General features: G+C 40.5%; 1 protein-coding gene across 6 annotated transcripts in view; it reads right to left on the bottom strand.

Moving 5' to 3' along the window:
- Positions 1-2,500: 2,500 nt before the first annotated feature.
- Positions 2,501-26,680, bottom strand: part of ENOX2 (ecto-NOX disulfide-thiol exchanger 2) — a 271,247-nt gene continuing 247,067 nt past the window's right edge. For 5 of the 6 annotated variants that reach the window (XM_059384978.1, XM_059384977.1, XM_059384981.1 and 2 more), the window contains 5 exons: positions 15,235-15,410; positions 12,615-12,722; positions 9,101-9,209; positions 6,537-6,622; positions 2,501-4,014 (listed from right to left, as the gene is read on the bottom strand). In XM_059384978.1, the coding sequence (XP_059240961.1) occupies positions 3,883-4,014; positions 6,537-6,622; positions 9,101-9,209; positions 12,615-12,722; positions 15,235-15,410 (611 nt within the window). In that variant the 3' untranslated portion in view covers positions 2,501-3,882. The remainder of the gene's footprint in view (positions 4,015-6,536; positions 6,623-9,100; positions 9,210-12,614; positions 12,723-15,234; positions 15,411-26,680) is intronic. The other variant, XM_059384979.1, reaches the window with a different exon arrangement.

The following is a 26,680-nucleotide window of genomic DNA, read 5'->3' as shown; positions in this document are numbered from 1 at the left end:
GAAACTTAAGCAAGTTACACTATATCTCAGAGTCTCCGAAAAAACCTAGGATTATATTATCTACTATTCACAGTTGTAGTAAAAATAAATAAATCTCTCTGTCTCTGCCTCTCTAGATAGAGATACACACACACACATATACACCCACATCACCGGTTAAGTAGGAATTACTAATCAATGTTAGCTTATATTATTAGTGCATACGAACATAGTTTGTATAGAGTGCTACACAAATACTCATTTAACAAACATTTGCTGAGCATCTATGATGTACCAGGTTTTGAGATGTGAGAGTGAACAAGACAAACGAGGACCATACTCTCCTGGAATTTATACTCTGGGACTGGATGTGTGGGGAATGCGTGGGGGCACAGAGAATAATAATTCAGGTCTCAAAAGTGAGCCATCACTACCACCTCATTCACACCATTGACAGTTGGTCAACACTGAATATTATTCATGCTGAGCTTTTATGGTCTTGGCTATTGGGTGAAGGATTTAAGTCCACCATGTTAAAGCCTACTCTTATAGCTCCTTGAGGGCAAGCACCAGGCTTACTCCTTTTATATGCCATAATGCCTGGAAGAGTGCCTGGGCCTGAATACATGTTTGGAAGATCTTTGCATAGCTGTTTCCCTTCTTGAGGTTCGGCAACATGATGCAGCTCCACAATTCCAGGTGTGAACACAAAAACATTTTTCTTAAAGCAAGGGTAAGGTCATAGCTTATAATTAATTTTGGCTGAATCATAATCATCGTCACAACTCTTTATTGTGAACTCACTAAGGTCTGGGCACTGGCTGGGCAATTTGCACATGCTATCCTGATGACTCTACCACCACTCTCAGACAGGTGCTGTTTCTCTTTAAATTTACCCATAGGGAAATTGTGCCTGTGTAACTTGACACACAGGCAGGAAGTGACTGTAGGCAGCAGGATAGCGTAATAGGTGCTCAGCAGATGGTAGCAAGTATGGTGAAAAGTGAATCTGGCTCTATTTGAGAGACTGTCCAAGACAGAGCTAAGAATCCCAAGGGCTTACCCAGTTCCAAGCAGGTGAGTCAAAGGTCTTATATTTCTATGCTATCTTTTCAAGGGATATAGTTTATTCTGTATTCTGTGAAAAACATAAAGTTTGGGGCCCAATTAAGAACAAAACCCTGTATAAATAGAACATAGGTAAGTGCTTAGTTTCCTCCAAAAACGATTTCATTTTCACTGAGGGCATTATAACAAGCAACTTGGTAGTATTAAAGAATCAGAACTAGAGCTGTCACAGGACTAGGAAGAGAGTAAAACAACCATTTGTAGAATTAAAAAATGCTTCTATTCATTATTATCTGCAAAAAATCTAACTATCCAATCTCCTAAAAATAACAAAACAGTAGTATTTCAAAATTTGGGCACAATAACAGAACAATAATTAGAGTAAATAGCACTGAGCATTTGGAAGGCAAAATAGCTTCATTAATATATTTCTATAATGGATGGAAAGAATTGTGAGATAGCGTGAGCTGCAATTTTATTATGTAATATAATGCAAATGGATTTTATCTTTGAACATTATGACAACTCTGGACTAGCATAGTAGTCAGGGTTCTCCAAAGAAACAGAACTAGTGGGATGTGTACACACACACACAGACACAGATTTATTTTAAGAAATTGGCTCATGTGATTGTGGGGGCTGGCAAATTTGAAATTTGTAGGGCTGGCCAGCAGTCTGGAAATTCTGGCGGGCGTTAAGGCTAGTCATGAATCCAAAGGCTATCTGAAAGCACAATTCCTCTCTCCTCGGAGGACTTGAGGTCTTTAATTGATTAGATGAGGCCCAGCCACATTATAGAGGACAATCTGCTTCAATTCAAAGTCTACCAGTTTCAACGTTAATGATATCTTTTCAAACATGCCTTCACAGCAATGTCTAGACTGGTGTTTGATGAAGCAACTGGGCACTGTAGTCTAGCCAACAGTGAGCCTCAGAGGCAGTGTATTCAAGCAGGCTGCGAGGAGTACACCTGGACAAAATGGGCGGAAATAATAGAAAGAGACCGTCTGTGGCACAAGGACATTAAGTGGAGAATAGCAAAGGGTCTGTCTAGGTGTTAACAGTTGCTTTAAAATTTGTTGGTTTAAAGTGTCATGGTATTTAAGTTATTTAAATAAGAACTAATTGATAAGTGGTGAATTTCCCTTGATTTCAGAGATATTGTTAAAATAAGGCATTCAAGGCCCTCTGTGATTGACAAATCAAAGGATTCTATAATGCTGACGACAGGGAGAATGCTTCCAGGAGGGGGCTAGAGTAAAAATAATCCTAGCTCCCTGCTCCTGCCACAGCTGGGTACTTCAGGGGAAAGCCAGCTTTCCGGGAGACTGAGCTTCGAGTTGTCCAGGCGAAGGTTTAGCATCTTCTTTCAACATCCTGGTACTCCAAAGAAGAAATTGAGATGATTCACTAAAGGACTAGAGAGCAAGTAATTCAAAACAGAACACCAAGCTGAGGTATAAAAAAGGAATATTTATCTTTGAAAAATACAACTTTGAACACTACTGACATCTCATTTACAAAGTATTTTCCTGAAATACTCTTCATTGGCTTTGCTTACTTGGTGCATTCTTTCATTCTGAATCAAGACTCAAGGGAGGGCATGCTTGTGTTACTTTAGGCACCAGCAACACCACAGAAGAAAAGATCATCTGTGCCTCAGGATATTAGCCCCAAATCCTCATCCTTTCTCTTTTGTTTCCATCAAGGAGGACTTCCTGACTGGTCCACACACAGTTTGCCATTGCAATCTGCTGGTGGGCACCATAGAACTGGAGGTGCCCCCAGCCACTGGTGCTCCAGGAGGAGCTGAGCTCTTTGCAGGAAGCCTCATGCACCCAGGCTCATTCATTACCAAGAATTTTCTACTAATACTCGTATCAACTGTTTGCAAACATTCAGCTTGAAGTGAACATAGTATTTACAGCAGTACACGGTTTGCACTTCAACACGCTGATGGCAGAAGAAAAGGGACCAACAGACTTTGTAAGGAGGCCAGAGCGAAGGCATTAAAATGAATCCCTTCTGCTAACTTGTTTGTGTACGTGCATGTGCACAAGCACACATGTGTGTTTTCATTCACTGAAACTAAATATGCCCTCCTTTAAAAGCAGACTATTTACAAGGTGATTCTGAATAGCACAAACACATGCCAGTCATACTGGACACTTGCTTTCTGTGAATACATCTAGATGTTTTTAATCTGATATATTAGAGAAAATAACTTTGGAACATTTGTCAACTTTTGGTTCACAGTAATTTTGCAAAAAGCCACAAACCATGCTTTCTCTTTTAAAAGAGGAGCCTGGGCAGGCACCTTCTAGAAGATGCTGTGTTATTCGCTTACTGGCTTACTGGGTGTCGGAAAGACCATGTCCTTTACAGAGTAGCCAGTGCTCCTCTCATTCCTCTTATCAGTAGCAACATTAATGCGAAGAGAAGTTTAAAACACAAACAAATCACATACAAATAATCAAAACATTTCAATTAACAGTGTTTAAAAAAATACCAAACTCTAGGACAGTAGTACAGACACTGAAAATACCCCAAATACTCTTTAGCCTCAGGCCTTTTTCAATATCACTAATAAAAGACACAAGCCACCAACAGAAGGGGAGCAAGTTACAGCGCTTGAGGGTTTGAGTCCATGTCTTTTTAGGGCCTGTAGCTCGAGGTGCTGCTCTAGGATCCTTATTTTAACTCATAAGATATTCTGGGATTGACCCAGCAAATTTAAAGCACTTTCACTTGAAAACCATTGAGAATACAAATCACTTCCTTGGCATGTCTATGGCACATTTCTCTGCAGGAGCCCAGGCTGTGAGGCCGCAGCATTCAGGTCAGTTTCAGGCCCTCGAAGCCACAGAACTTCCACCTCTTTTCCAGACTGGCTCCGACCCCGGTCATTTCCTGCCTGAAGGTGTGCTGCAGCCTGCTCATGAGACATTCCACATCGCTGGTGCAGATCTATGGGCCAGACAGAGAAGTTTCACTGAGAAGCAGTTCTACTGGCCTACAGGGCCCCCTGAGCTTCCCTTGCACGGATTGTGTAACTGCCGTATGTAGGTAATAATTTACATACAACAAATTCACCTACTCTATGTGTAGAGTGTAGTGAGTTTTAGTACATTTATACAATTGGGCAACTCCCACCACAATTTAGTTTTAGAACATTCCATCACCCACAGAAGCTTCCTTCATGCCCCTTTGTAGTCAATTATCCCTCCCAATCCCTGACTCAGATTTTTTCATTGTGGTTTTGAATTTTCTAGAAATTTTCTATATGTGCAATCATACAATATATAGTCTTTTGTGACTAGTTCCTTTCACTTCGCATCACGTTTTGGGGACTGATCACCACCGAGCTTTCTAATGAAAAGAGCTAGCGTCAGCTGTGTGGACAGGCTTGGGTTTGCAGCCAGCGGAATGACAGCTCATCGGTGCCGCTGCTGCTGTGTGGAGGCCTACTGAAGCTGCAAAGCCTTGGGAGGGGAGGGAGGCAGGACAGAATTCTTCACACAAGCATTGCTTTACAAAGGAAAAACGACAGAAATAAGGAATGCCCTGTATTTCTACTTCTGTGTATCGTCTCCTTCTCCCCACTTCTCTCTCTCTCTCTCTCTCACACACACACACACACACAAAAAATCAAAAATCTGTGGACCCCTTTAGGACTTGTTTCAGGTGGCCATCTTGACATGAGTAGCAGCCTTCCCAACTGTGAACCTGGGTACTAGGGCTCTACTGAATAGCACTAGGGGATCCTGGGAGAAACCCTGTTGCCGCCACATTGAATGTTCCTGAAGTTGGACGGAGGGACCCCCCCCAACCAAACAATTCTTGTTTGCATCACTGCAGGCTCTTTGGGAGGCCCTGTCACTACTCTGGCAGGAAGCTGCTCAGGAGAAAATGGGCCGAGAGTAGGAGTGAGGTCGTTCCTAGTGCTAGTAGTGGACGGTAGCCAGTTAAGTGAAAGATGCATATGCAGAGTATCATATAGAGTTGAATCTCCATTCTAAAAACTATAAATATATAATGTTTCTGGATGTATTTGTACAATATAGGTGCAGCATACGTATGGAAAATGGTCTGAAAGAAGATATGCCAGACTATTAGCGGTGGTGATCCTGGAAGGGTGGGGCCGGGTCACTTTCCCTTTCCCTTCATTGTCTTTCTGTTGCTCACATTTTTATTTTATTTTATTTATTTATTTGACAGACAGAAATCACAAGTAGGCAGAGAGGCAGGCAGAGAGAGAGGAAGGGAAGCAGGCTCCCCGCCGAGTGGAGAGCCCGAAGTGGGGCTCCATCCCAGGACCCTGGGATCATGACCTGAGATGAAGGCAGAGGCTTCAACCCACTGAGCCACCCAGGCGCCCCTGTTGCTCACATTTTTAACATAAAATGTAGCATTATTTTTTTACAACTTAAGAAAAAAGGGCCAGATCATTTTTACTGACAATTTCATACCACTGCAACTTACCACTTGGTCCTAGTGCTCACATTCAATCTCTCCCTTTGCTGTCAAATGGGCTTTTTAATTGCAGAATGGTATCACTTCCCAGAGCTAAATGAAAGGGGTGCGCTGGCTCAAACTAAAACCAATGCCACAAGAAGGATGCGTCACCCCAGTTGGATGCCCACATGGGCAAGCGCCTCTGTTAAGAGGACATATGCTTAAATGGCTTAACATTTTGGACATCTAGTTATCAGGAATCTGCATTTCAGTGGCCACATCTCAAGAGCCTCAGGCCCTGTGAAATAGTGAATATAATCCACGAGCGCATGTAACTGAATGCAGCTTCTGAAAAAAAAAAAATCTATCTTGGGTTTATTTATTCTGAGGAGTCAAGAGTCCCCTCCCACTTCTATGAGGCATCTTTAACTTTTTAGGGAACTAATATTTCCCCTTGTCCCTGACGCTTTGTGTCCCCCACAGAACATCATCCCAGGAAGGAAGTGACCCATGAGATCAGCTGGGAGCAGAACTTGAGTCCATGTCACAGACTTACTGTTTCCTCTGTTTTGTGTTGGCCTCTGCCTTGATCATTTCAACATTAGGTAATGGCAGTGGTGACAGTCTTGACTGGAGTAAGGCTTCTAGTTCTGAACATTAGCATTTGCTAATGGCTAAAGGTCAGTACGAAAGTATGACTGGTGAGAGAGAGTGGGTTATTTGTAGCTTATACAGAAATTAAAAGAAAGGAGGAAAATTCTTCTAAGATGTATCTTGGAAGGAGAGTAGACAAGTCATTCAGGATTGCCCATGACTTCCTGGTTCTGGCATTGGAAGTCACGAGTTCTAGAAAACCGCTCAGTCCCAGGCAAATGGGAGCAGCCGGTCACCCTGCCTGTAAGAGAGAAGCTCTGCACTGCACTGCAGTGAGAACAGGTGAGGGAAGTTTCCTTACAGTGATTAGTAACGACTTACTTATGCTTGAAGAAAGTACCCTCCAACCCCTTGCATACCCATTTCAGGACCCCACATACCTTACTATCTAGACGGTGCAAGTAGGAACAGATGTATTCAATGCTTGCTCCAAATGGGTGGACATGAAGAAATGTGGAAATAATCCCTATAGCGACAATACCACGGAGGTTACACTTGAGCATTATATTTGAAATGAGAGCTAACTCACATGTACCACATACTACATACTGGGCACTATTCTAAGTTTCATACATTTTATTCATTTAATCTGTTCAACAACCCAGTGCATATACGGCCTCTCACAACACTGTATCACCTGTGGAAAAGCTGGCATTGGAAGAGTCACTTCCATCATTCATGATGGCTAAAGACCCTTGGAGTTCTACATTTCACAATGAATTTGGAATTTTATAATGAATTTACAGTGTGCTGGCCTTTTGCAGTTATTCTGCACAGTCTTTAAATTGGACTTGAACTTCTTATGCATAATGTCTTGCTGTTGTGGTAAATGTACAAATCAGGTACTTTGCCTGATTCACTTCATGCCTCTCACAAGAGAATCTGCTGATTATACTTTCCTGTGAGCAGCTCCATAAAGAAAAGCCAAACATTTCATTCACTCAAGTGGTCACTAGCATTTGTTTGTGCTTAGAGCTCTAAATTTCTTCAAGTAACATATTTTTTAAAATAGAAGTTTAGAGCCTTCAGGAATGTACCTAATTTTCACTCAGTGTAACTATGGGGTGATTGGCAGCTAGACACACTGCCTTGATTGTTCTGGACATCAGGTTAACTGTTCTACTACTTTTTCTCTGGCAACAGGTAGAACATAAATTGTTCAAAGGCCTACTATTTCTTTCTTCAGATTTTTTGAATTCCTCTCTTTTCATAAGATCTTAAGTACATCAAATAGTCCCAGAATTGAATTTGCTGAGAACTGCCAAGAAATAAAAGCGAAATTTGATTTGGTTTATAGACTACAACTTGTCTATTCCTTCAAGTGACTGATAAAGAACATCACCAGTCTGAGTTGTAGTTGAAGTTCAAATTAGTTCTTTGTGAAAATCCTCCAAAAACCACAGGGCAAGGAGGTGGGCTGGGGGATCCAGGAGGAGCTGATGAGAGAGTTCAAGATCTGTTCGAAATGGATGCTATTACTTATAACACTATATGATTCTTACATGATGAAGTAAATGGAATTGCTATACACTGACTGAAGCCGAGAAAGTTAAATTCTAAAAAAGGCGTTCACGTCCAAAGGAATTCTAGGTGCTACAGCCAAGGCAGGCTGTCTGTCAAATGAGGAGAAATAACTCCATAGGCTTCAAAACACTAAGCAGTTTCTGTGGGTTCACACCCAAAGAACCAATCTTAAAAAATAGATTTTCCTTTCTGTCAGCCCAAGACTATATTCTTTAGAAAAAAAAAAAAAAGAAAGAAAAACAAAACAAAAAACACTTATCTTAAGAATCTTTGTTTCTAGAACTATCCATTCACAGAGGCTTCCCTCTACTCTCTGTCAGCTCTCCCCGTTGCCATGCCAATTTGTTAAAGAACTTTGAGTTGTAAAATGGAAATAAGTTGTCACTTTTCTTGAAGACTCAATGGCAGATCCCCTAGTGCATCTTTATTAACATATCAAAGTGCTAAATCTGACTACGCTATCCATTACCAAAGAAGGCAGATAAATCTTCAAACTACGTAGAAGCCAATGAGTGTGAAGAACTTCTGAGATTGGGGTGGGGCCACTGTGGGGTTCAGCTTCCTAGAAAGCAGCTGGGATTATCTGTTGAGGCCCAGTATCAGCCCCTTGGAAATGACTGAATATTTTAGGCCTTCAAGCTGTCACTATTCTCCAAAAGGAGTATCAAGTCCACAAGAATTTGTGCAGAATACTGTTAAGTGCAAAATGGTTTTCATTTTACTGAGGACTTCCTGTGGGCTGCACACTGTGCTAAGGGATTCAGATGAATTATCTTATTTAATACTCGCAGCTGCCCTTTGAGACAGGTAATATGATTCTGCCCATTGTGCTTCCTTCCTGAAGCTCACAAAGGAAATGGTAGGGTCAAATGGGAAACCAGATCTGTTGACTCCTCAAGCATGTGCTCTATCTTGCCTCTGTGGATGATTTTTATATAATGAGAGCAATTCTAGCATTTATCTCGTCCGAGCCCTCCAGTGTCCAACACTCAGCAGACAACCTCCTGAGTCATCTGCTAGTAACCTGGAAGAAAAATTTCTAAGAGGCATATACTTCCTCCAGAGGTTCATCTGGGAAAGTTCTCTGTCAAACAGCGCGCGCGCTATAACCCTGAGTAGGAGTGAGAGGGCTCCGCTATCCTCACATAGAGATTTAAAAAATGCACAACGTGTTTCTCCAGCAGTCCCTTTCTTGTGCTTACATCACACATTTGATGTGGCAGCAACCACAGGAGCTTGAGGAGGATTGGGAGCTGCTGTTACCATTTCTATGAAGTCTACACTTATTCTTATCCTGTTGTCTTCAGGACTCTGGGTCCGTGCATTGTCATGCTTTGTAAGTGCCTGGTGGGTATATTCATCTTAGGTGAAACCCTTTCCCACTCCACCACAGTTAATACATTGTACATGTGTTCCTTACCCACGAGCAGTGCTTCACGTTCAGATTTGATAGGGCTGCTGTTCAGGGTCTTCTCAAGAGGGTAGTCACTGTCCTGGCTTGATGTACACAGTCTAGTAGCGCAGCTTTCCTGTGGGAATAATATGCTTCCTGAGTCAGTTCACCTTACTGGGTAACAGACTTGGATTTGATTATACAATAGGGAACTTTTAAATGTAGTACCCCAAAAGCGATACTGTACAATTTTGATGGCTGAATGGGAGAGAAAATAACATTAATTTATGCAAAAGCATCACAGATCATCCAAAACTTCTTTACATGGCTCCAAAACACAGAAAAATTTAGACTTTCATCTTTGCCACTTTTTTTCCTCCGCTTTCATCATTCTTGACTCTATAGGTAATCTGGGGAACCAGACCCAACATTTACCGCCTACTAGGTGCCAGGCCCTGTTAGGTATGTGTTATCTCCATTCAACAAATGAGGAAACCGAGGCTTAAGTAAATTAGATAAATTGCCTTAGATCACATTTCTAGGACGTGGTAGAGCCTAGATTTCACACCGGGCCAGCCACTGCCAAAACGATTGTTCTTTTCAAATTTAGGTCCATACTCTGCTAAAGGCAGGTCCCATCTCTGAGTGGGGAATCTACAGTGTAGTTAATATACTCCCAAATAATCAACTGTTGGCTTTTGAACTAAAAATTAGAGCTCCCATTTATTGACTATCAACTCTCTCTTCTCCCTGACAAAGACATTATGAGTTAGGATATTCCTGACTTCATATCAAGAAATGACCATGACCAAAATATCTTTACTCAGTGGCTTTCTTTGTTGTTGAAAGTTCTCTCTTTCTGAGCATAGCACATATGTTTCATAAAAGATACTCAGGTGAAATTAATGACCAGCAATCAAACTGAAAAATACGTCCAGACCTTTCATGGATCTTTCTTTCTCTCTTTTGGCACTGAGAACATCTTTTCTGTATTATAAATTTGAGGGAAGAGCCTTGAGAAGAAGGAATAAAAGAAATCTCTGCTTCCAGTCTTACTGCTATTAGAAAAGAAAATGTTGGGGAAATGCTCCTAGCAGGGGCAGATCATGGCTGACTCAAATGCTTTGTCACTTTTTCCCTTCCACAAGCCCTCGGCACAGACAGTTGTTCTTCTGTTTTCTTTAAAGATGCCTTCAAAGCTTCCGGGATGTTGCCCATGAATGAAATGAATGGTCTATGCTACAAGACATGCTGTTTTGTGGATTTACAGGCTTCCTGGCTGTAGTCAGAAGGGAAGGCTTTCTTGATGACCTACTCAATCTTTGGCCCTTAGAATCCAATCCAGGCAGTAACCATCATGCCAAGTTTGATTTAAAATACTGGCTCACTTCTAAGCCATGGGTTGTACATCTCCTTCTAACCCCCTTAAAACATTAAATGATCCAGTAAGCCATTTCTTAAGTGTGAGAGTTTAACAGATGGGGGTTGATTTAAGATGTAAACACATCCTAAGAAGTTTTAGCCATCCTGAATAGAAATGTAGCCTTACTGAAACCTGACTTCAATTTTATTATAGCTGGCATTTAAAAAATTGGAAGGCATATTGAAGAGATGTTTATCAGCTTGAATTTTACTGGCAGATTCCAAGAGCTAGCTCTTTTTTGCAGTAAGACAGACAGAAGTCACCTTGTTATATTGCAAAACACTGACAATAACTCACACTATGGTTTACTGTCAAGAAACCCAAACAAAAACAAAAGAGATCCCTTCTCACCAAAACTTACTGCCTTCCTTTCAACCTGGAATTATTTTTGCAGTCTAACGTAATGGTACTTTGCTTCCTAACCTAATTGTGTCAGGTTGAAATATTTGGTCACAAATCAGCTTCCCAGAGAAGATCAGTTTATAATGCACTGCCGTGACTTTTTCTGAAAGAAGCTTTGCTTACAGTAACAGGTAAAAAAACATCCTGACTCATATTTTCCCTATTATCAATCGGCTTTCCTTCCTTATCCTCTTTAGCTGCTGCTTCGTGGTATATTCAGGTTCAGGATGAAAAACAGACTAAGGCATAATACATTAAGGTTCTTCCGTGCCATATGACCTCTTGCTTCTTCAAATGAAATACTTTATAAAGCAGAAAGTGGCTTACACTAAAGCACCAAAAATGCTCTTAAATTAATTTGTGATGTCAATCCTAGAGAATAATCCTAAGCGTAATATTATTAGCATAACCTCATGTCTATCAATAGTCTTCTGGTTACACATTCCATTTTATGCAAGAAGCCAAACAGCTATGTAGCAGCTCCAAGACATTTTAGCAGCTCTGGAAGTATAGGGAAATTCCTGCTACAGAGAGCAGCTTTGGCACTTTTCAATTAAATGCTTGATAAATGAATTTCTCTGGGATTGCACTCGTTTCTTTAATAGCACCCACAAAACTGGAAAGTGAGCTGGTTTTATGAAGTGGAAGAATTAAAAGCATATTGCAAATGGCCTCCAGAAGGAAACACTTTCAATCATTTGTTTCAACTACACCAGGGCTGCCAGTTCTCAGTGGCACTCTGGGGGAAGTCACTATGCTGGCAAACACACCCAGGGCCTACATGCACTGCATCTTTCTGAGCTGAGCGCGAGAGATAAAGAACACAAATTCTTATGGAACTGTAGCATTGTTGATTTCTCTTGGTTGACTGCTCTTGGTCTGAGCTCCTAATCTCTTCCTTCTGAGACATTAAAATCAGGCAGTTACAGTCAATGGGTCTTCCTTTTCAGAGGACTGCTTCAGTTGAATGTTCAGGCATACAAATGATTAGGGAGGTCGGTTGGGAAGACACCATCAGTAGACTTTACACACCTCAAGTAGACTGGGCACCTGATTCCTGCCTGTGACACAGTAACTTATCCAGATGTTAGGAGGCTCCCTAAGAGGCCCTCACTGGCAGCTTTTATTGCTGCAAAGTCCCATCTTGCCCTTCTATGCTGCAATCATCAAGCATTAGAATATTCTGCCTTTTATTTACTTTCCACACGTTTTCTCCCCTTTGGGTTTTGGCTATTTCACCTGCAGCTGTTCATCATTACACTAGATGGAGTGTCTGCAAAGAAATGCCCATGTTCTCGTTGTACTTGGGTATCTTCCTTTAATGAAACACTTCATTAAAGGTACTCTGTGTCACCCACGTTTCCTTTTTTTTTTTTCACCTGCATTATCTATGTTGCTATTTGCTTGGCAAGATGAAGCAAGAATGAAGTATACATGTTGGTCTTCTCCAAGAGGGAAAGACTGAGGAATTTTAGGGATGGACTAACTTTGTATTCATTGAAAAGTACACTCTCCAGAATCCTTAGATACGCCAAGGGCTCACATCTAAAGGCAGAGCCCTTGATTCAAGAATTACCCCAGAGAGAGGGCTTTTAATCCCTACTCAGCCAAGCATTCTAGGGTGGTTCCTTCTCCAGGAACTTGCAGGGCGTTTTCATTGCCACCGCAAAAGGTGGGGGGAAAGGCAAGGACAAGGGTTCACAGATGCCGATGTACCTTTTCTTTAAGATTTTCCAACATTTTTTCCACCTGCAATTTGTCATCCTTGACTTTTTCAAGTTCAGCTTCTTTCCTTTTGAATTCCTCTTGGACTTTGAGTAGATGCTACAAGACAGACCAAAGACAATCAAGTCTTGAGGAGCCACACTTCATTTCAAAACCCTGGCTGAAGTGAGATAGTAGGCTGGCCTGTCTCACTTTCTTCCAGCCCAACAATCATCTCTCCATGCAGAGATACCAAAGGGAAAATCAAGGTACTTTTCACTTCAAGTTATTTTATCTAGCTCTTAGGAACTTCTTTTGGATTTGCTCATATTTTAGAAAGCATCTGAGAAACTAAATGATCTAATCGCTTAACTTTTCTATTTCAGCCAGGGGTAAGGGTAGGGTATAGTGTTAATCTCATGTGGACAACATCTTGGTGGCTGCATAGAACTTAATGTTGTAAAGCATTCTTTCAATTAGTCATTTTCCAAGCCAAGTTCAATTTCTGTGAGGGAAACATTTCACAAATGTTTGTTTCCACATCAGTAGGCAAGGAACTGGATTCATCATCATCATCACGATTACAAAAATATTACTTATTTAGCATCTAACATGTGTCACACATGTGGATAAGGTTTCATATGTGTGATCTCATATAAACCTCAAGTAACCCTATTACACATAGTCCTGAGGCTTACAGAGGTTTAGTGCTTTGCCTTAGGCCATTCAGATAGTAAGTGGCAGAGTTAGGATTTAAACCCAGGTGGGGTCAAGACTACAGTCCACGCTTTTAACCACTATGTTAGACTACACTTCTTTTGGGGATAAGATAGGAGAACCTTTATCTTGTTTACAAGGCTATTTTCCAATAAAAAGTAATCAAAATGAGCGAAATTAATTTGTCAGGATGTAGAGACCTAATTTTCTCAGAGGTCTCTGAAGTGATGAAATGAAAAAAAAAAGTTCATCATCTTTAGATTGTATTTCAGTAGCAGAACTGTCCTTCTGTGGAATGGTTTCAAAATCAAGGTAAGAGAGGAAAAGCAACAAAAAATGTTTCCAAAGTTTTGCTTTTCAGAGGCTTGAAGAAGACCATTGGAAGAGCTAAAACACACACAGTACAATATATGTTGTCAAAATTCTTTGAAGTCTAGCTGAAGAGATGCATTTTTTTTTTTTTTGGTGGAAAGATCTCAGATATAATTTACATGTTCTAATTAAATTCCATAGTGACAGTAAAAGGAAGGTAAGCATTACTTCACACATTTTACTAATAGGAAAGGTGAACTATTAATGTGATATTGCTTGTCACACAGGAAGACAGTGGTAGCAGAAATAATAGGAACACAGGGCTCCTAGTGCCAGAAGAGACTCCTTGTTCACAATTTGTGATTTCCAGTCAGCAATAAGCTTTGCCCCTGATAATTCAAGGCATACAATTAAAAAATATTGCTCAATTTAAATTGTAAGGAAAATGGCTGGTCATCTGACAAGACAGAAGAGGATAGTACCCTTACTCAAAAATACTACTCCTTTATTATGATGGGAACAGATGGTAATATCTTTTAAACGGTAGGCTCACTGTGCTGATGCTTACATAAAACATTTAGACATTGAGCATCTATTTCACACTGTTGTATTTGAATGCAATTACAGTTGGATGCATCTATTTACTTTACTTTTTATACTTGGAATAATGTGCAGGTAAACTCATTCACAGAAATGACTGTGAAAACAAAACAAAATAAAAACCAATTGATATTATGTGCCTAAAGCATTGATAGTAAAAAAGCAAGGTAAAATTCCTGCCATTTCTTCTAACAGGCTGCATGGTCCAGCATTGGATCGAGTAGATACTACTTTTTCTATCTAAGTAACTGAAGACCTTCATAAAGACCTCGAGGCTCTGTACAGATTCCAAAGCACCTTCTGAAGCAGAAAGAAAAGATTAGATTATGTTTGGTGTAGTTTGAGTGTCAAGTATTTTTACTGGATGTACATCCTTTGAAAACAGGCGATCCCGGATGCCTGGGTGGCTCAGTTGGTTAAGCAGCTGCCTTCAGCTCAGGTCAAGATCCCAACATCCTGGGATCGAGTCCCACATCGGGCTCCTTGCTTAGCAGGGAGCCTGCTTCTCCCTCTGCCTCTGCCTGCCTGTGCTCGCTCTCTCATGCTCCCCCCCCTCTTTGACAAATAAATAAATAAAAATCTTTAAAAAAAGAAAATAGGTGATCCACGGGACACCTGGATGGCTCAGTTGGTTAAATGTCTGCTTTCAGCTCAGTGCACAATCCTAGGGTCCTGAGATTGAGTCCCACATCAGGCTCCCTGCTCAGCAGGGAGCCCACTTCTCCCTTTGCCTGCTACTCCTCCTGCTTGTGATCTTTCTCTGACAAATAAATAAATAAAATCTTTAAAAAACAGAAAAAGAAAATTGGTGATCCACTGCAACCTTTGTATTGGCCAGAATATTTCATTAACCATAACATAGACCTTTCTTCGGCTATGCCAGAGAACAGAATATCAAGAAAAATAAGAGGTTTGCTATTCTCTTTGCTGGCAGGGGACATTTTTCCAGGTGAGGAGCTGATGTTAGTCTTCCCAAAAGCTCAGAAAACCAAAGAGCCTTTACCTGTTGCATTCCTTGCAGGGCTTGCTGCAGGAGTTTCAGCTGCTGTTCCTTGTTTGGGTCATCTTCTCTGGGGGCTTTGCCTTGTTCTTGCTTGAGCAATTCTACCTCATTCCGATACGCATCGAGCTGCCAACGGAGGCTGTCATTTTCTTCCTTCAGAGTTTCTGCCTGTGATACTAAAGTTAAGCGGTCAATATAAAGTCAAATCTCCATCTATCCATACTCTTTGTGGTTCACCTTAGCCCCATGCAAACTCGGTAGTTTTCAACTGACACGTATAAAAAATCTCTTGAGCAACTTTAGGTTTGAGGTGGCCATGGCAGCAAGAGATGGACCCAAAAGCACACAGTACCATTTTTGTAAAGGAACATAGGATTCCAACACCCTGAAATCCCCATCATGCTTCATATTTGTCACCCCAAATATAACGCAGATATTCCCAGCTAACATTGGTCACTTTAATTTGGAAGGCAGCAAATGATAAGAGTTCTGTAATGATAAAGTGTAGGGCCATTTTTCTTGAACTGATGACTGTCCATGTGATAATCTTGCAAGGCAGTTTTTAAAAAAGTGTAATCTTTACTATCCTACAGAGGAAAGGTAAATGTAAAAATTAAGTCACTAGACTCTGGTTTCCGGTCTATTGTGTGAGGAGTTTAGAAGTCACCATTCCAATGTAACAAAGAATAAAATGCTGAATAAACTGAAAAATCAACCACTCATCTTAGATCCACCAGAGAAGTGAAGTCACAGGGCAAACTGCTGCCCCTGAAACCAGAGTGACAGGAGAATCTAGAGAATCATAACTTACCAGACCAGAAACCTATGGGCAGGAAGTTCCATAGGAACTGGTGGCAAGTAAAAAAACCTAAATTGTAATTGGCTAATTGCTGGAGGCTCAGTGTGGGCAAGTCTAAGATTTAAAAATTCCAGAGGGACTCAGTCATAGTAAGTTCTCTATCCTTTCGTGAATTTTATCTCTCAGAGCATGACCAAGTCCTTACAATGAATATTAGAGAAAGATCCCCCTTGCGCTTCCGTCAGGCGGTAGAGAAAAGAAACCATTTTGAAATACACCGGAGCATTCTGTTCTTCTTAACAAGGCCTGCCTTCATAAGAAACTATTTTATTGGAGTCTAACCTGCTAGGGTATTACTGAAGCCTAACTGACCTGGAGAAGGGAAGTACCCTCCAGACATCCTGCCCCAAGTAAGGGGGGGACCAAAAACTGAGAAGCACTTATGAAATTCACAGTCCGGAGGTATATGCTCACTAAAAGACAAAGACCTGATCACAGGACTAAATAATGCTTTCCCATACTTAACTACCACGCCACTAAAGTCTTATTTACTGGAGATCTTTTTATCCAGGACATCATGTCCAGATTTCAACAAAAGATTACAAGGCATACTAAAAGGTAAAAAACAAACAAAAACAAAAACCAACTAACCAACCAAAGAAACACAGTTTGAAGAGACTGAATGGGGATCAGAATACAAGTGAGATACAGCATGAATGTTGGAATTATCAGACCAGGAATACAAAACAGCTATGATTAGTATGCTATGAGCTTTAATGGGAAAATCAGATACCATGAAAGAATGGATGGATAATGTAAACAGAGAGATGGAAATTCTAAGGAAAAATAAAATAGACATGAGATAAAAAAAACAATACTGTAACAGAAATGGAAAAATGCCTTAGATGTGCTTATTAAAAGACTGGACATAGCTGAGAGAAGAATCTCTGAGCTCGAGGGTATGACAATAGAAACTGTCTAACCTGAAAAGCAAAGAGAAAAAAAGCATTAAAAAAAAAAAACCCAAGGAGAATATCCAAGAACTATGGCACAACCACAAAAGATACATGTCATAAGAATATTAGAAGGGAAATAAAGGAATGGAAGCAACAGGTAAAGCAATAATCACTGAACTTTTCCCGCCAAATTATTGCCAGACACCAAACCACAGATCCAGGAAGTTCAGAGAACATCAAGCAGGATAAATGCCAAAAAATTAGACCTGAAAAGACACCCCATCAAAGATATATCCACGGCATCTAAGCATCATCATATGTCATATGTCATACATCATTAAGGAACTGCAAATTAAAAGAACAATAAGATACCACTACACACCTATTAGAATGGCCAAAATCCAAAACAATGATAACACCAAGGGCTGGTGACAATGTGCAGCAAACAGACATTCTCCTGCATTGCTGGTGGGAATGCAAAATCCTACTGGCACTTTCTTATAAAACTAGATATACTCTTACCATGTAATCCAGCAACCGTGCTCCCTCATATTTACCCAGGTGAACTGAAAACTTATGTCCCCACAAAAATACGCACATGGATTTTATAGCAGATTTCCTCTGGCAATTTTAAATTTTCCCCAACTTGGAAACAACTGTGATGTTCTTTAGTAGATTAAATGGGTAAACATACAGTAGTATATCCAGAAATGGAATATTATTCAGTGCTAAAAAGAAATTAGTGATTAAGTCATGGAAAGACATGGAAGAAATGTAAATGCATATTACTAAGTGAAAGAAGCCCATTGAAAATGCTACGTAACTGTAGGACTCCAACTATATGGCATTCTGGAAAAGGCAAAACAATGGAGTCAGTTAAAAGATCACAAAAAAAATCCCTAACCTTGTTGCCAGGGGTTAGGGGGAGGGAAGAATGAACAGGCAGAGCACAGAGGATTTTTAGGGCAGTGGAACTATTCTGTATGATACTATAATGGTAGATACATACATTTTAAACATTTAAACTCATAGAATGTACAACACCAAGAGTGAACTCTAATGCAAACTATGAACTTTGGGTGATAATGATATATTCACTGATTATAACCAATGTGCCCCTGTGGTGCAGGATGTCAGTAGTGGCGGGGCGGGGAGAGAACTATGTATGTGTGTGGGGGAGACAGGTATTTGGAAGGTCTTTACTTCTTGTTTAATATTGTTGTAAATCTAAGACTGCTCTAAAACATTAATTTATTAATTAAAAAAACCCTAAGACACAAGAGGAAAGCTGGTTAGCTTTATTTATGGTTAGGGCTCATTTTTGAAGGCCAAAAATCTGAAAACCTATTACAAAATGTTTAATCAGAGGATTTTCATTCATTCAGCAAACACCAAGGACCTTCCCTGTATCAGGCTTATGATAATGGTAAAAACTGAGGTTCCCCTAATCTCTATGGCTCACAGTCTAAATTAATGGAAAAAATTTGTAGTTTATTCCTTTTTTGATTCCTAAAACAACACAAAGCCAAAAAGAGATGTTATCAAAATGATTCAAAATTACAAACCTGTATATTAAATGTAAAGAATGTTAAAAGACAACTTGTCAAAGGTGTGAATTTTTTCAGTTACTTATGAGGGAGGGACTTTGGGTAGAAGAAAGTAAAAGAAAGTAATGGAAATCAAATCTTCAAGATTATTAGCTATAAGTGGTGGAAGAAGTGTTCTCTAAAAGGATTTCAAAGAAAAGATTCATTCTCTACAATAAATGGAAGGAAGTTGTGCTTTACAAAGATGAAATATATAGAATAAAACCATATTCTGAGGGAGAAAACACCCCGTATTCTTAAATGAAAGCTCCTTCAGGGGTGGGGTGGGGTTTAATTCTGTGCTTTCAACCTGAGGGTTTTCCTGAAACAATCAGCTACCAATGCAGGCTGATGTAATCAGATTGTCTGTCCAAATAAGAGAGTGGCAATCCTTCCTATTACATGTTTTTTTTTTTTTTTTTTTTTTTTTTTGTGAATGGCTATGCAATTATCCTGGTATGGCAGTTTGAACCTTGTATTTTAGTTTTTAAAAGAAATCATGAAAAAATTTGGCATGACACATTCATTGTATGTTGATTTTATTATGGATCTTAATTTTTGCTGTAATCATACAGCTTTTGGTCTCTGAAGAGAAAACGGTTACACGAAGAGTTGAAGTCCCAGCACTGTAAATCCTATCTATCCTTGCCATCTCTCCCAACAGCTGGGATACCTGTTGTTGGGCAGGCAGCATTCCTCACAATCACAGCACTGAAAGAAGATGCTAAAAGTGAAGATGACTGTATATAGGAAAGTGTATGGCAGAAGGGACACAAGCTATCTGCCAATGTGAAGAAATACTTGATTTGCTTGTTGGATCAGTACCAAGGATAGCATCGCAAACTGGACTGGAGTTCCACCGAATAACACAGAGGTTCCTCTGTAAATCAAGTGACTGCTGCAGATAGACAGTTACTCATTTCTGCTTTGGTTTGCATGTTTGTCCTCTGGCAAGGCATATGGCTCAATACTAAGTAGTGATATTTCATCTTCCTCCTTTTGTTTCTTCTTGTACTGCAGGCTAGTGATTATGCTCATGTCTTATGAGTCTTGTGGAGAAATGTGGAAAAGGGTAGAGATCTAGGAGAATGGTTAGGGGCGCTGTCTCCAGTTTAAATGTGAAAATATTTTCTCTCGAGCAAATGAGGAGGAGAGACTGCTTCTCTCCCAGGGGGAAAGGGCATGCTGACATGAGGAGATAGATTCCTGTAGCCAAGTGCAAACAGATAATAATCTCCTCAGTTTGCACATGTCACTAAGCAAAAGAGAATGTGATCTCCTCTAATGCCACCAGGGCACCTTACTTATGAAATGTATTTCCCACTCCCTGAAATGAGGGTTTTTGTCATTTTAATGAGGACACCAAGTTTTTACTTTCACAGACTTAATATTAATTGGCCCATTTCTGAAGTTGGAGTTCTTTGTACATTGCCAGAACATTGAAAAGTTCAATATTACCTTTTAATAATATGTTTGAGTAGGTGAATCCATTAGTCCTGATACCAAAGAGCATAGTACAGTGAATTTATTGTATCTTGCCATTATTAGTTCTTGGCTGCTCCTTTTTGACTATTTCCTATGTGGGGAAAACGTTCCTTTTTATGGGGATGACTCCTCAGATCTGAAGGCTGCCAGTTCATCATGGCACTATGAAAGTATGAAGGCAGCTGCAAACTCCTCTTTTTAGAGGAGCCACTCAGAGCAAAATTCCAGATATTTTTCTATGACAAAAGATCTAAAAGGATTTTGTACCATTAAAAAATTAATACCTAGGGGCACCTGGGTGGTGGAGTGGGTTAAGCCTTTGCCTTCAGCTCAGGTCATGATCTCAGGTTCCTGGGATCGAGCCCTGCATCAGGCTCTCTGCTCAGCGGGGAGCCTGCTCACTCCCCACCCCCCGCCTGCCTCTCTGCCTACTTGTGATTTCTGTCAAATAAATAAATAAAATATTTTAAAAAATTAATGCCTAAGTCTCTTTGATGGTACAAAGAAAACAACAATTTTAATGGAAGCAAATTCAGGGGGTTGGCTATCCTCACAAAGCTGCATTATAAGAGATGCTTAAAAATGTCACCAAATTATTGAAGAAAGATGTGTAACAAATGTTACCAAATTCAAGAAGGGAAAATGTGCAACATTCCTCTCAAGGGTCCCCAAAAAAGTTTGAGCTGGAGTGATTCACAAAGAGAAAAAGCCAAAAAGAACACAGTCGAAAGAGAGAGGGAGATGATATGAGTGGTTGCAGGCCAGTTCAGGGAAATTTTTGAGTTCCCTGACCTCCCAAAGCCTTGCTTTCCTTACCTCTGCAGGTCATTACTTCAGTGGGGCTTCTACCAGTATGCATGTACCAGGGACTTCACTGTTTCTCCTCTGAGATCTCTAAATTCTGCTTTCAAACACGGTATCTTCATCTGTCAGTTACTTCACTGCCTCTCATCACCCTGAGATGCTGTTCACTTTCTTTGCTGGGACCTTTAATTTCTTGGAATGGCCAACTTCACCCAGTCCATTAACTATTTTCTGGCTAAACAGATTCCACTGCAAACTCCTTAGTACTCTATATTTCTTCACCTTCCTGAAAACTATTAGCCAGTCTTGCCATGCCAATTTCTAGCTCATGGTCACTTGATTCAACTTTGTCTGCACCTTATCCTGGGCTGCAGAGGACTCTTATAGGAAGCTGCAGAACTGGGAAGTCCTGGTCAATACAGACTCATGTTGGCCTTGCTGGTGGGTTTCTTACCTCTCACTGATTTCTTCCTTCCATCCTGCCCAAGGTATATATTCCAAGTCTGCTCCTGTTTCCTCATGGTCTTATTTACAAAGCATTTTCCTAATCAACAGTTGACCAATCTCTGGGTATATGGAGAAGCATGGAATGATACATTTAGTTTTACCTCCCTTGTCTTAAAGGAAGAGGGGTCTCCCCTCTCTAAAGAAAACTCCACCTGAGTTTGGATCACTTCCCATTCTTCTCCAGGATTCCATTTCCATAATTATCCATAAGTACTCTTTCACTCTCAAGCATCTTCAACCTTGCTCTCTCCATGGCTGCCTTCCCTTCTATTGAACAACAACAAAAAACTTAATTTTAACTTTGTCACCCATTCTAACTGCCATTAATAATGCCTGCATTTGCTTTTGCTCAGTACCCAACTTCCTGACCTGTGGTCTTTGTCCACTTCCTCTCCTTAATGTTCTGGCCCCAGCTCTATCACCCTACTTAAATAGTTCTTGCCCAATTATGTCCTCAATTTCTTTCTTCTATAGATTGTTCTCATGGGCCCTATAATCCAATGTTTTTCTAGTTTTCTTCCAGCTTCTTAGGCTGCTCTTTCCCTTTAAAAAGACTTCTTTAGGGGGAGGAGTCAAGATGGCGGAGAAGTAGCAGGCTGAGACTACATCAGGTGGCAGGAGATCAGCTAGAGAGCTTATCTAAAGATTGCAAACACCTACAAATCCAACGGGAGATCGAAGAGAAGAACAGCAATTCTAGAAACAGAAAATCGACCACTTTCTGAAAAGTAGGACTGGTGGAGAAGTGAATCCAAAGTGACGGGTAGTTAGACCGCGGGGGGGAGGAGCCGGCTCCCGGCAAGCGGCGGAGCAATGGAGCACAAAGTCGGGACTTTTAAAAGGCTGTTCTGCTGAAGGACATCACTCCAGAGGCTAAACCGGGGTGAAACCCATGCGGGGTCAGTGTGGCCTCAGGTCCCGCAGGGTCAGAGTGTCGCAGAGCTTGTAGGTTTTAGAACGGGAGGAGCCAGCTACAGAGACAGAGCCAAGAAGTGAGCTCTCAGCTCGGGGTTACCTTGAACCGGTCGCAGGCTCGGTGAGCTCAGAGTGCGGCCAGAGGCCAGGGAGACAGGATTAATTGGGCGCTATTCTCTGAGGGCACACTGAGGAGTGGGGCCCTGAGCTCTCGGCTCCTCCAGGCCGGAGACCGGGAGGCAATCATTTTCATTCCCATCCGCTGGAACTCTACGGGAAGCATTCAGGGAACAAAAGCTCCTGAAAGCAAACCTGAGCTGATTACTCAGCCTGGCCCCTGGTAAGGGCGGTGCAATTCCGCCTGGGACAAAGACACTTGAGAATCACTACAACAGGCCCCTGCCCCAGAAGATCAACAAGAAATCCGGCCAGGACCAAGTTCACCTACCAAGGAGTGCAGGTTCAACACCAAGAAGAGCAGCAGAATTCCAGAGGAGGAGAAAGCAAAGCATGGAACTCATGGCTTTCTCCCCAAGATTCTCTAGTCTTGCAGTTAATTTAATTTTTTTTTCAATTTTTTTTCTTCTTCTGCTAATTTTTTTTAACTTTTACTTTTCTTTTTTAATGTTTTTAAACTAGTTTATCTAATATATATATTTCTTTTTCATATTTTTTCTTTATTCGTTTTCTTTTTTTAATTGTCTCTTTTTTTTTCTGAACCTCTTTTTATCCCCTTTCTCCCCCGCACAATTTGGGATCTCTTCTGATTTGGTTAAAGCGTATTTTCCTGGGGACTTTGCCACCCTTTTAGTATTTTACTTGCTCCTCCATATACTCTTATCTGGACAAAATGACAAGGCGGAAAAATTCATCACAAAAAACAGAACAAGAGGCAGTACAGAAGGCTAGGGACCTAATCAAAGCAGACATTGGTAATAGGTCAGATCTAGAGTTCAGAATGATGATTCTCAGGGTTCTAGCTGGGCTCGAAAAAGGCATGGAAGATATTAGAGAAACCCTCTCGGGAGATATAAAAGCCCTTTCTGGAGAAATAAAAGAACTAAAATCTAACCAAGTTGAAATCAAAAAAGCTTTTAATGAGGTGCAATCAAAAATGGAGGCTCTCACTGCTAGGATAAATGAGGCAGAAGAAAGAATTAGCAATATAGAAGACCAAATGACAGAGAATAAAGAAGCTGAGCAAAAGAGGGACAAACAGCTACTGGACCACGAGGGGAGAATTCGAGAGATAAGTGACACCATAAGACGAAACAACATTAGAATAATTGGGATTCCAGAAGAAGAAGAGAGAGGGGAGCAGAAGGTATATTGGAGAGAATTATTGGGGAGAATTTCCCTAATATGTCAAAGGGAACAAGCATCAAAATCCAGGAGGTGCAGAGAATGCCCCCCAAAATCAATAAGAATAGTTCCACACCCCATCATCTAATAGTAAAATATACAAGTCTTAGCGACAAATAGAAAATCCTGAAAGCAGCCCAGGACAAGAAGTATGTAACATACAATGGTAAAAATGTTAGATTGGCAGCAGACTTATCCACAGAGACCTGGCAGGCCAGAAAGAACTGGTATGAAATATTCAGAGCATTAATGAGAAAAACATGCAGCCAAGAATACTATATCCATCTAGGCTATCATTGAAAATAGAAGGAGAGACAGAAAGCTTCCAGGACAAACAAAAACTGAAAGGATTTGCAAACACCAAACCAGCTCTACAGGAAATATTGAAAGGGGTCCTCTAAGCAAAGAGAGAGCCTAAAAGTAGTAGATCAGAAAGGAACAGAGACAATATACAGTAACAATCACCTTATAGGCAATACAATGGCACTAAATTCATATCTCTCAGTAGTTACCCTGAATGTTAATGGGCTAAATGCCCCAATCGAAAGACACAGGGTATCAGAATGGATAAAAAACCAAAACCCATCTATATGTTGCCTCCAAGAAACTCATTTTAAGCCTGAAGACACCTCCAGATTGAAAGTGAGGGGGTGGAAAACAATTTACCATGCTAATGGACATCAGAAGAAAGCAGGGGTGGCAATCCTTATATCAGATCCATTAGATTTTAAGCCAAAGACTATAATAAGAGATGAGGAAGGACACTATATCATACTCAAAGGGTCTGTCCAACAAGAAGATTTAACAATTTTAAATATCTATGCCCCTAATGTGGGAGCAGCCAACTACATAAACCAATTAATAACAAAATCAAAGAAACACATCAACAATAATACAATAATAGTAGGGAACTTTAACACTCCCCTCACTGAAATGGACAGATCATCCAAGCAAAAGATCAACAAGGAAATAGAGGCCTTAAATGACACACTGGACCAGATGGACATCACAGATATAATCAGAACATTCCATCCCAAAGTAACAGAATACACATTCTTCTCTAGTGCACCTCGAACATGCTCCAGAATAGATCATATCCTAGGTCATATATCATGTCTCAACTGGTATCAAAAGATTCGAATCATTCCCTGCATATCTTCAGACCACAATGCTCTGAAGCTAGAACTCAACACAAGAGGAAATTTGGAAAGAGCCTAAATACATGGAGACTAAACAGCATCCTTTTAAAGAATGAATGGGTCAACCAGGAAATTAAAGAAGAATTGAAAAAATTCATGGAAACAAATGATAATGAAAACACAACAGTTCAAAACCTGTGGGACACAGCAAAGGCAGTCCTGAGTGGAAAATATATAGCGGTACAAGACTTTCTCAAGAAACAATAAAGGTCTCAAGTACACAACCTAACACTACACCTAAAGGAGCTAGACAAAGAACAGGAAAGAAACCCTAAACCCAGCCGGAGAAGAGAAATCATAAAGATCAGAGCAGAAATCAATGAAACAGAAACCAAAAAAAAAACAATAGAGCAAATCAATGAAACTAGGAGTTGGTTCTTTGAAAGAATTAATAAGATTGATAAACCCCTGGCCAGACTTATCAAAAAGAAAAGAGAAAGGACCCAAATAAATAAAAACATAAATGAAAGAGGAGAGATCACAACTAACACCAAAGAAATACAAAGAATTATAAGAACATATTATGAGCAACTCTACGCAAACAAATTTGACAATCTGGAAGAAATGGATACATTCCTAGAGACATATAAACAACCACAACTGAACCAGGAAGAAATAGAAAACCTGAACAGATAAGGAGACTGAAAACAGTCACCAAAAATCTCCAAATAAACAAAAGCCCAGGGCCAGACGGCTTCCCGGGGGAATTCTACCAAACATTTAAAGAAGAACTAATTCCTATTCTCCTGAAATGGTTCCAAAAAGTAGAAATGGAAGGAAAACTTCCAAACTCATTTTACGAGGCCAGCATCACCTTGATCCCAAAACCAGACAAGGATCCCACCAAAAAAGTGACCTCAGCCACAGCAACGTCTTCCTAGGAACATCGCCAAAGGCAAGGGAAGCACGACAAAAATGAACTATTGGGATTTCATCAAGATCAAATCTTTTGCATAGCAAAGGAAACAGTTAACAAAACCAAAAGAGAACTGACAGAATGGGAGAAGATATTTGCAAACGACATATCAGATAAAGGACTAGTGTCCAAAATCTATAAAGAACTTATCAAACTCAACACCCAAAGAACAAATAATTCAATCAAGAAATGGGCAGAAGAAATGAACAGACATTTCTGCAAAGACGACATCCAGATGGCCAACAGACACATGAAAACGTGCTCCACATCACTCGGCATCAGGGAAATACAAATCAAAACCACAATGAGATATCACTTCATACCAGTCAGAATGGCTAAAACTGACAAGTCAGGAAATGACAGATGCTGGCGAGGATGTGGAGAAAGGGGAACCCTCCGACAGCATTGGTGGGAATGCAAGCTGGTGCAACCACTCTGGAAAACAGCATGGAGGTTCCTCAAAATGTTGAAAATAGAACTACCCTATGACCCAGCAATTGCACTACTGGGTATTTACCCTAAAGATACAAATGTAGTGATCCAAAGGGGCACATGCACCCGAATGTTTATAGCACCAATGTCCACAATAGCCAAACTATGGAAAGAACCTAGATGTCCATCAACAGATGAATGGATTAAGAAGATGTGGTATATATACACAATGGAATACTATGCAGCCATCAAAAGAAATGAAATCTTGCCATTTGCGATGACGTGGATGGAACTAGAGGGTATCATGCTTAGCAAAATAAGTCCATCGTAGAAAGACAACTATCATATGATCTCCCTGATATGAGGAAGTGGAGATGCAACATGGGGGGGTTAAGGGGGTAGGAGAATAATAAATGAAACAAGATGGGATTGGGAGGAAGACAAACCAGAAGTGACTCTTAATCTCACAAAACAAACTGAGGGTT

The sequence above is a fragment of the Mustela nigripes genome, chromosome X, assembly GCF_022355385.1.
Source record: "Mustela nigripes isolate SB6536 chromosome X, MUSNIG.SB6536, whole genome shotgun sequence".
Taxonomy (NCBI): domain Eukaryota; kingdom Metazoa; phylum Chordata; class Mammalia; order Carnivora; family Mustelidae; genus Mustela; species Mustela nigripes.
Note: the sequence above shows the minus strand (reverse complement) of the source record. Positions and strands in the feature narration are given on the sequence as shown.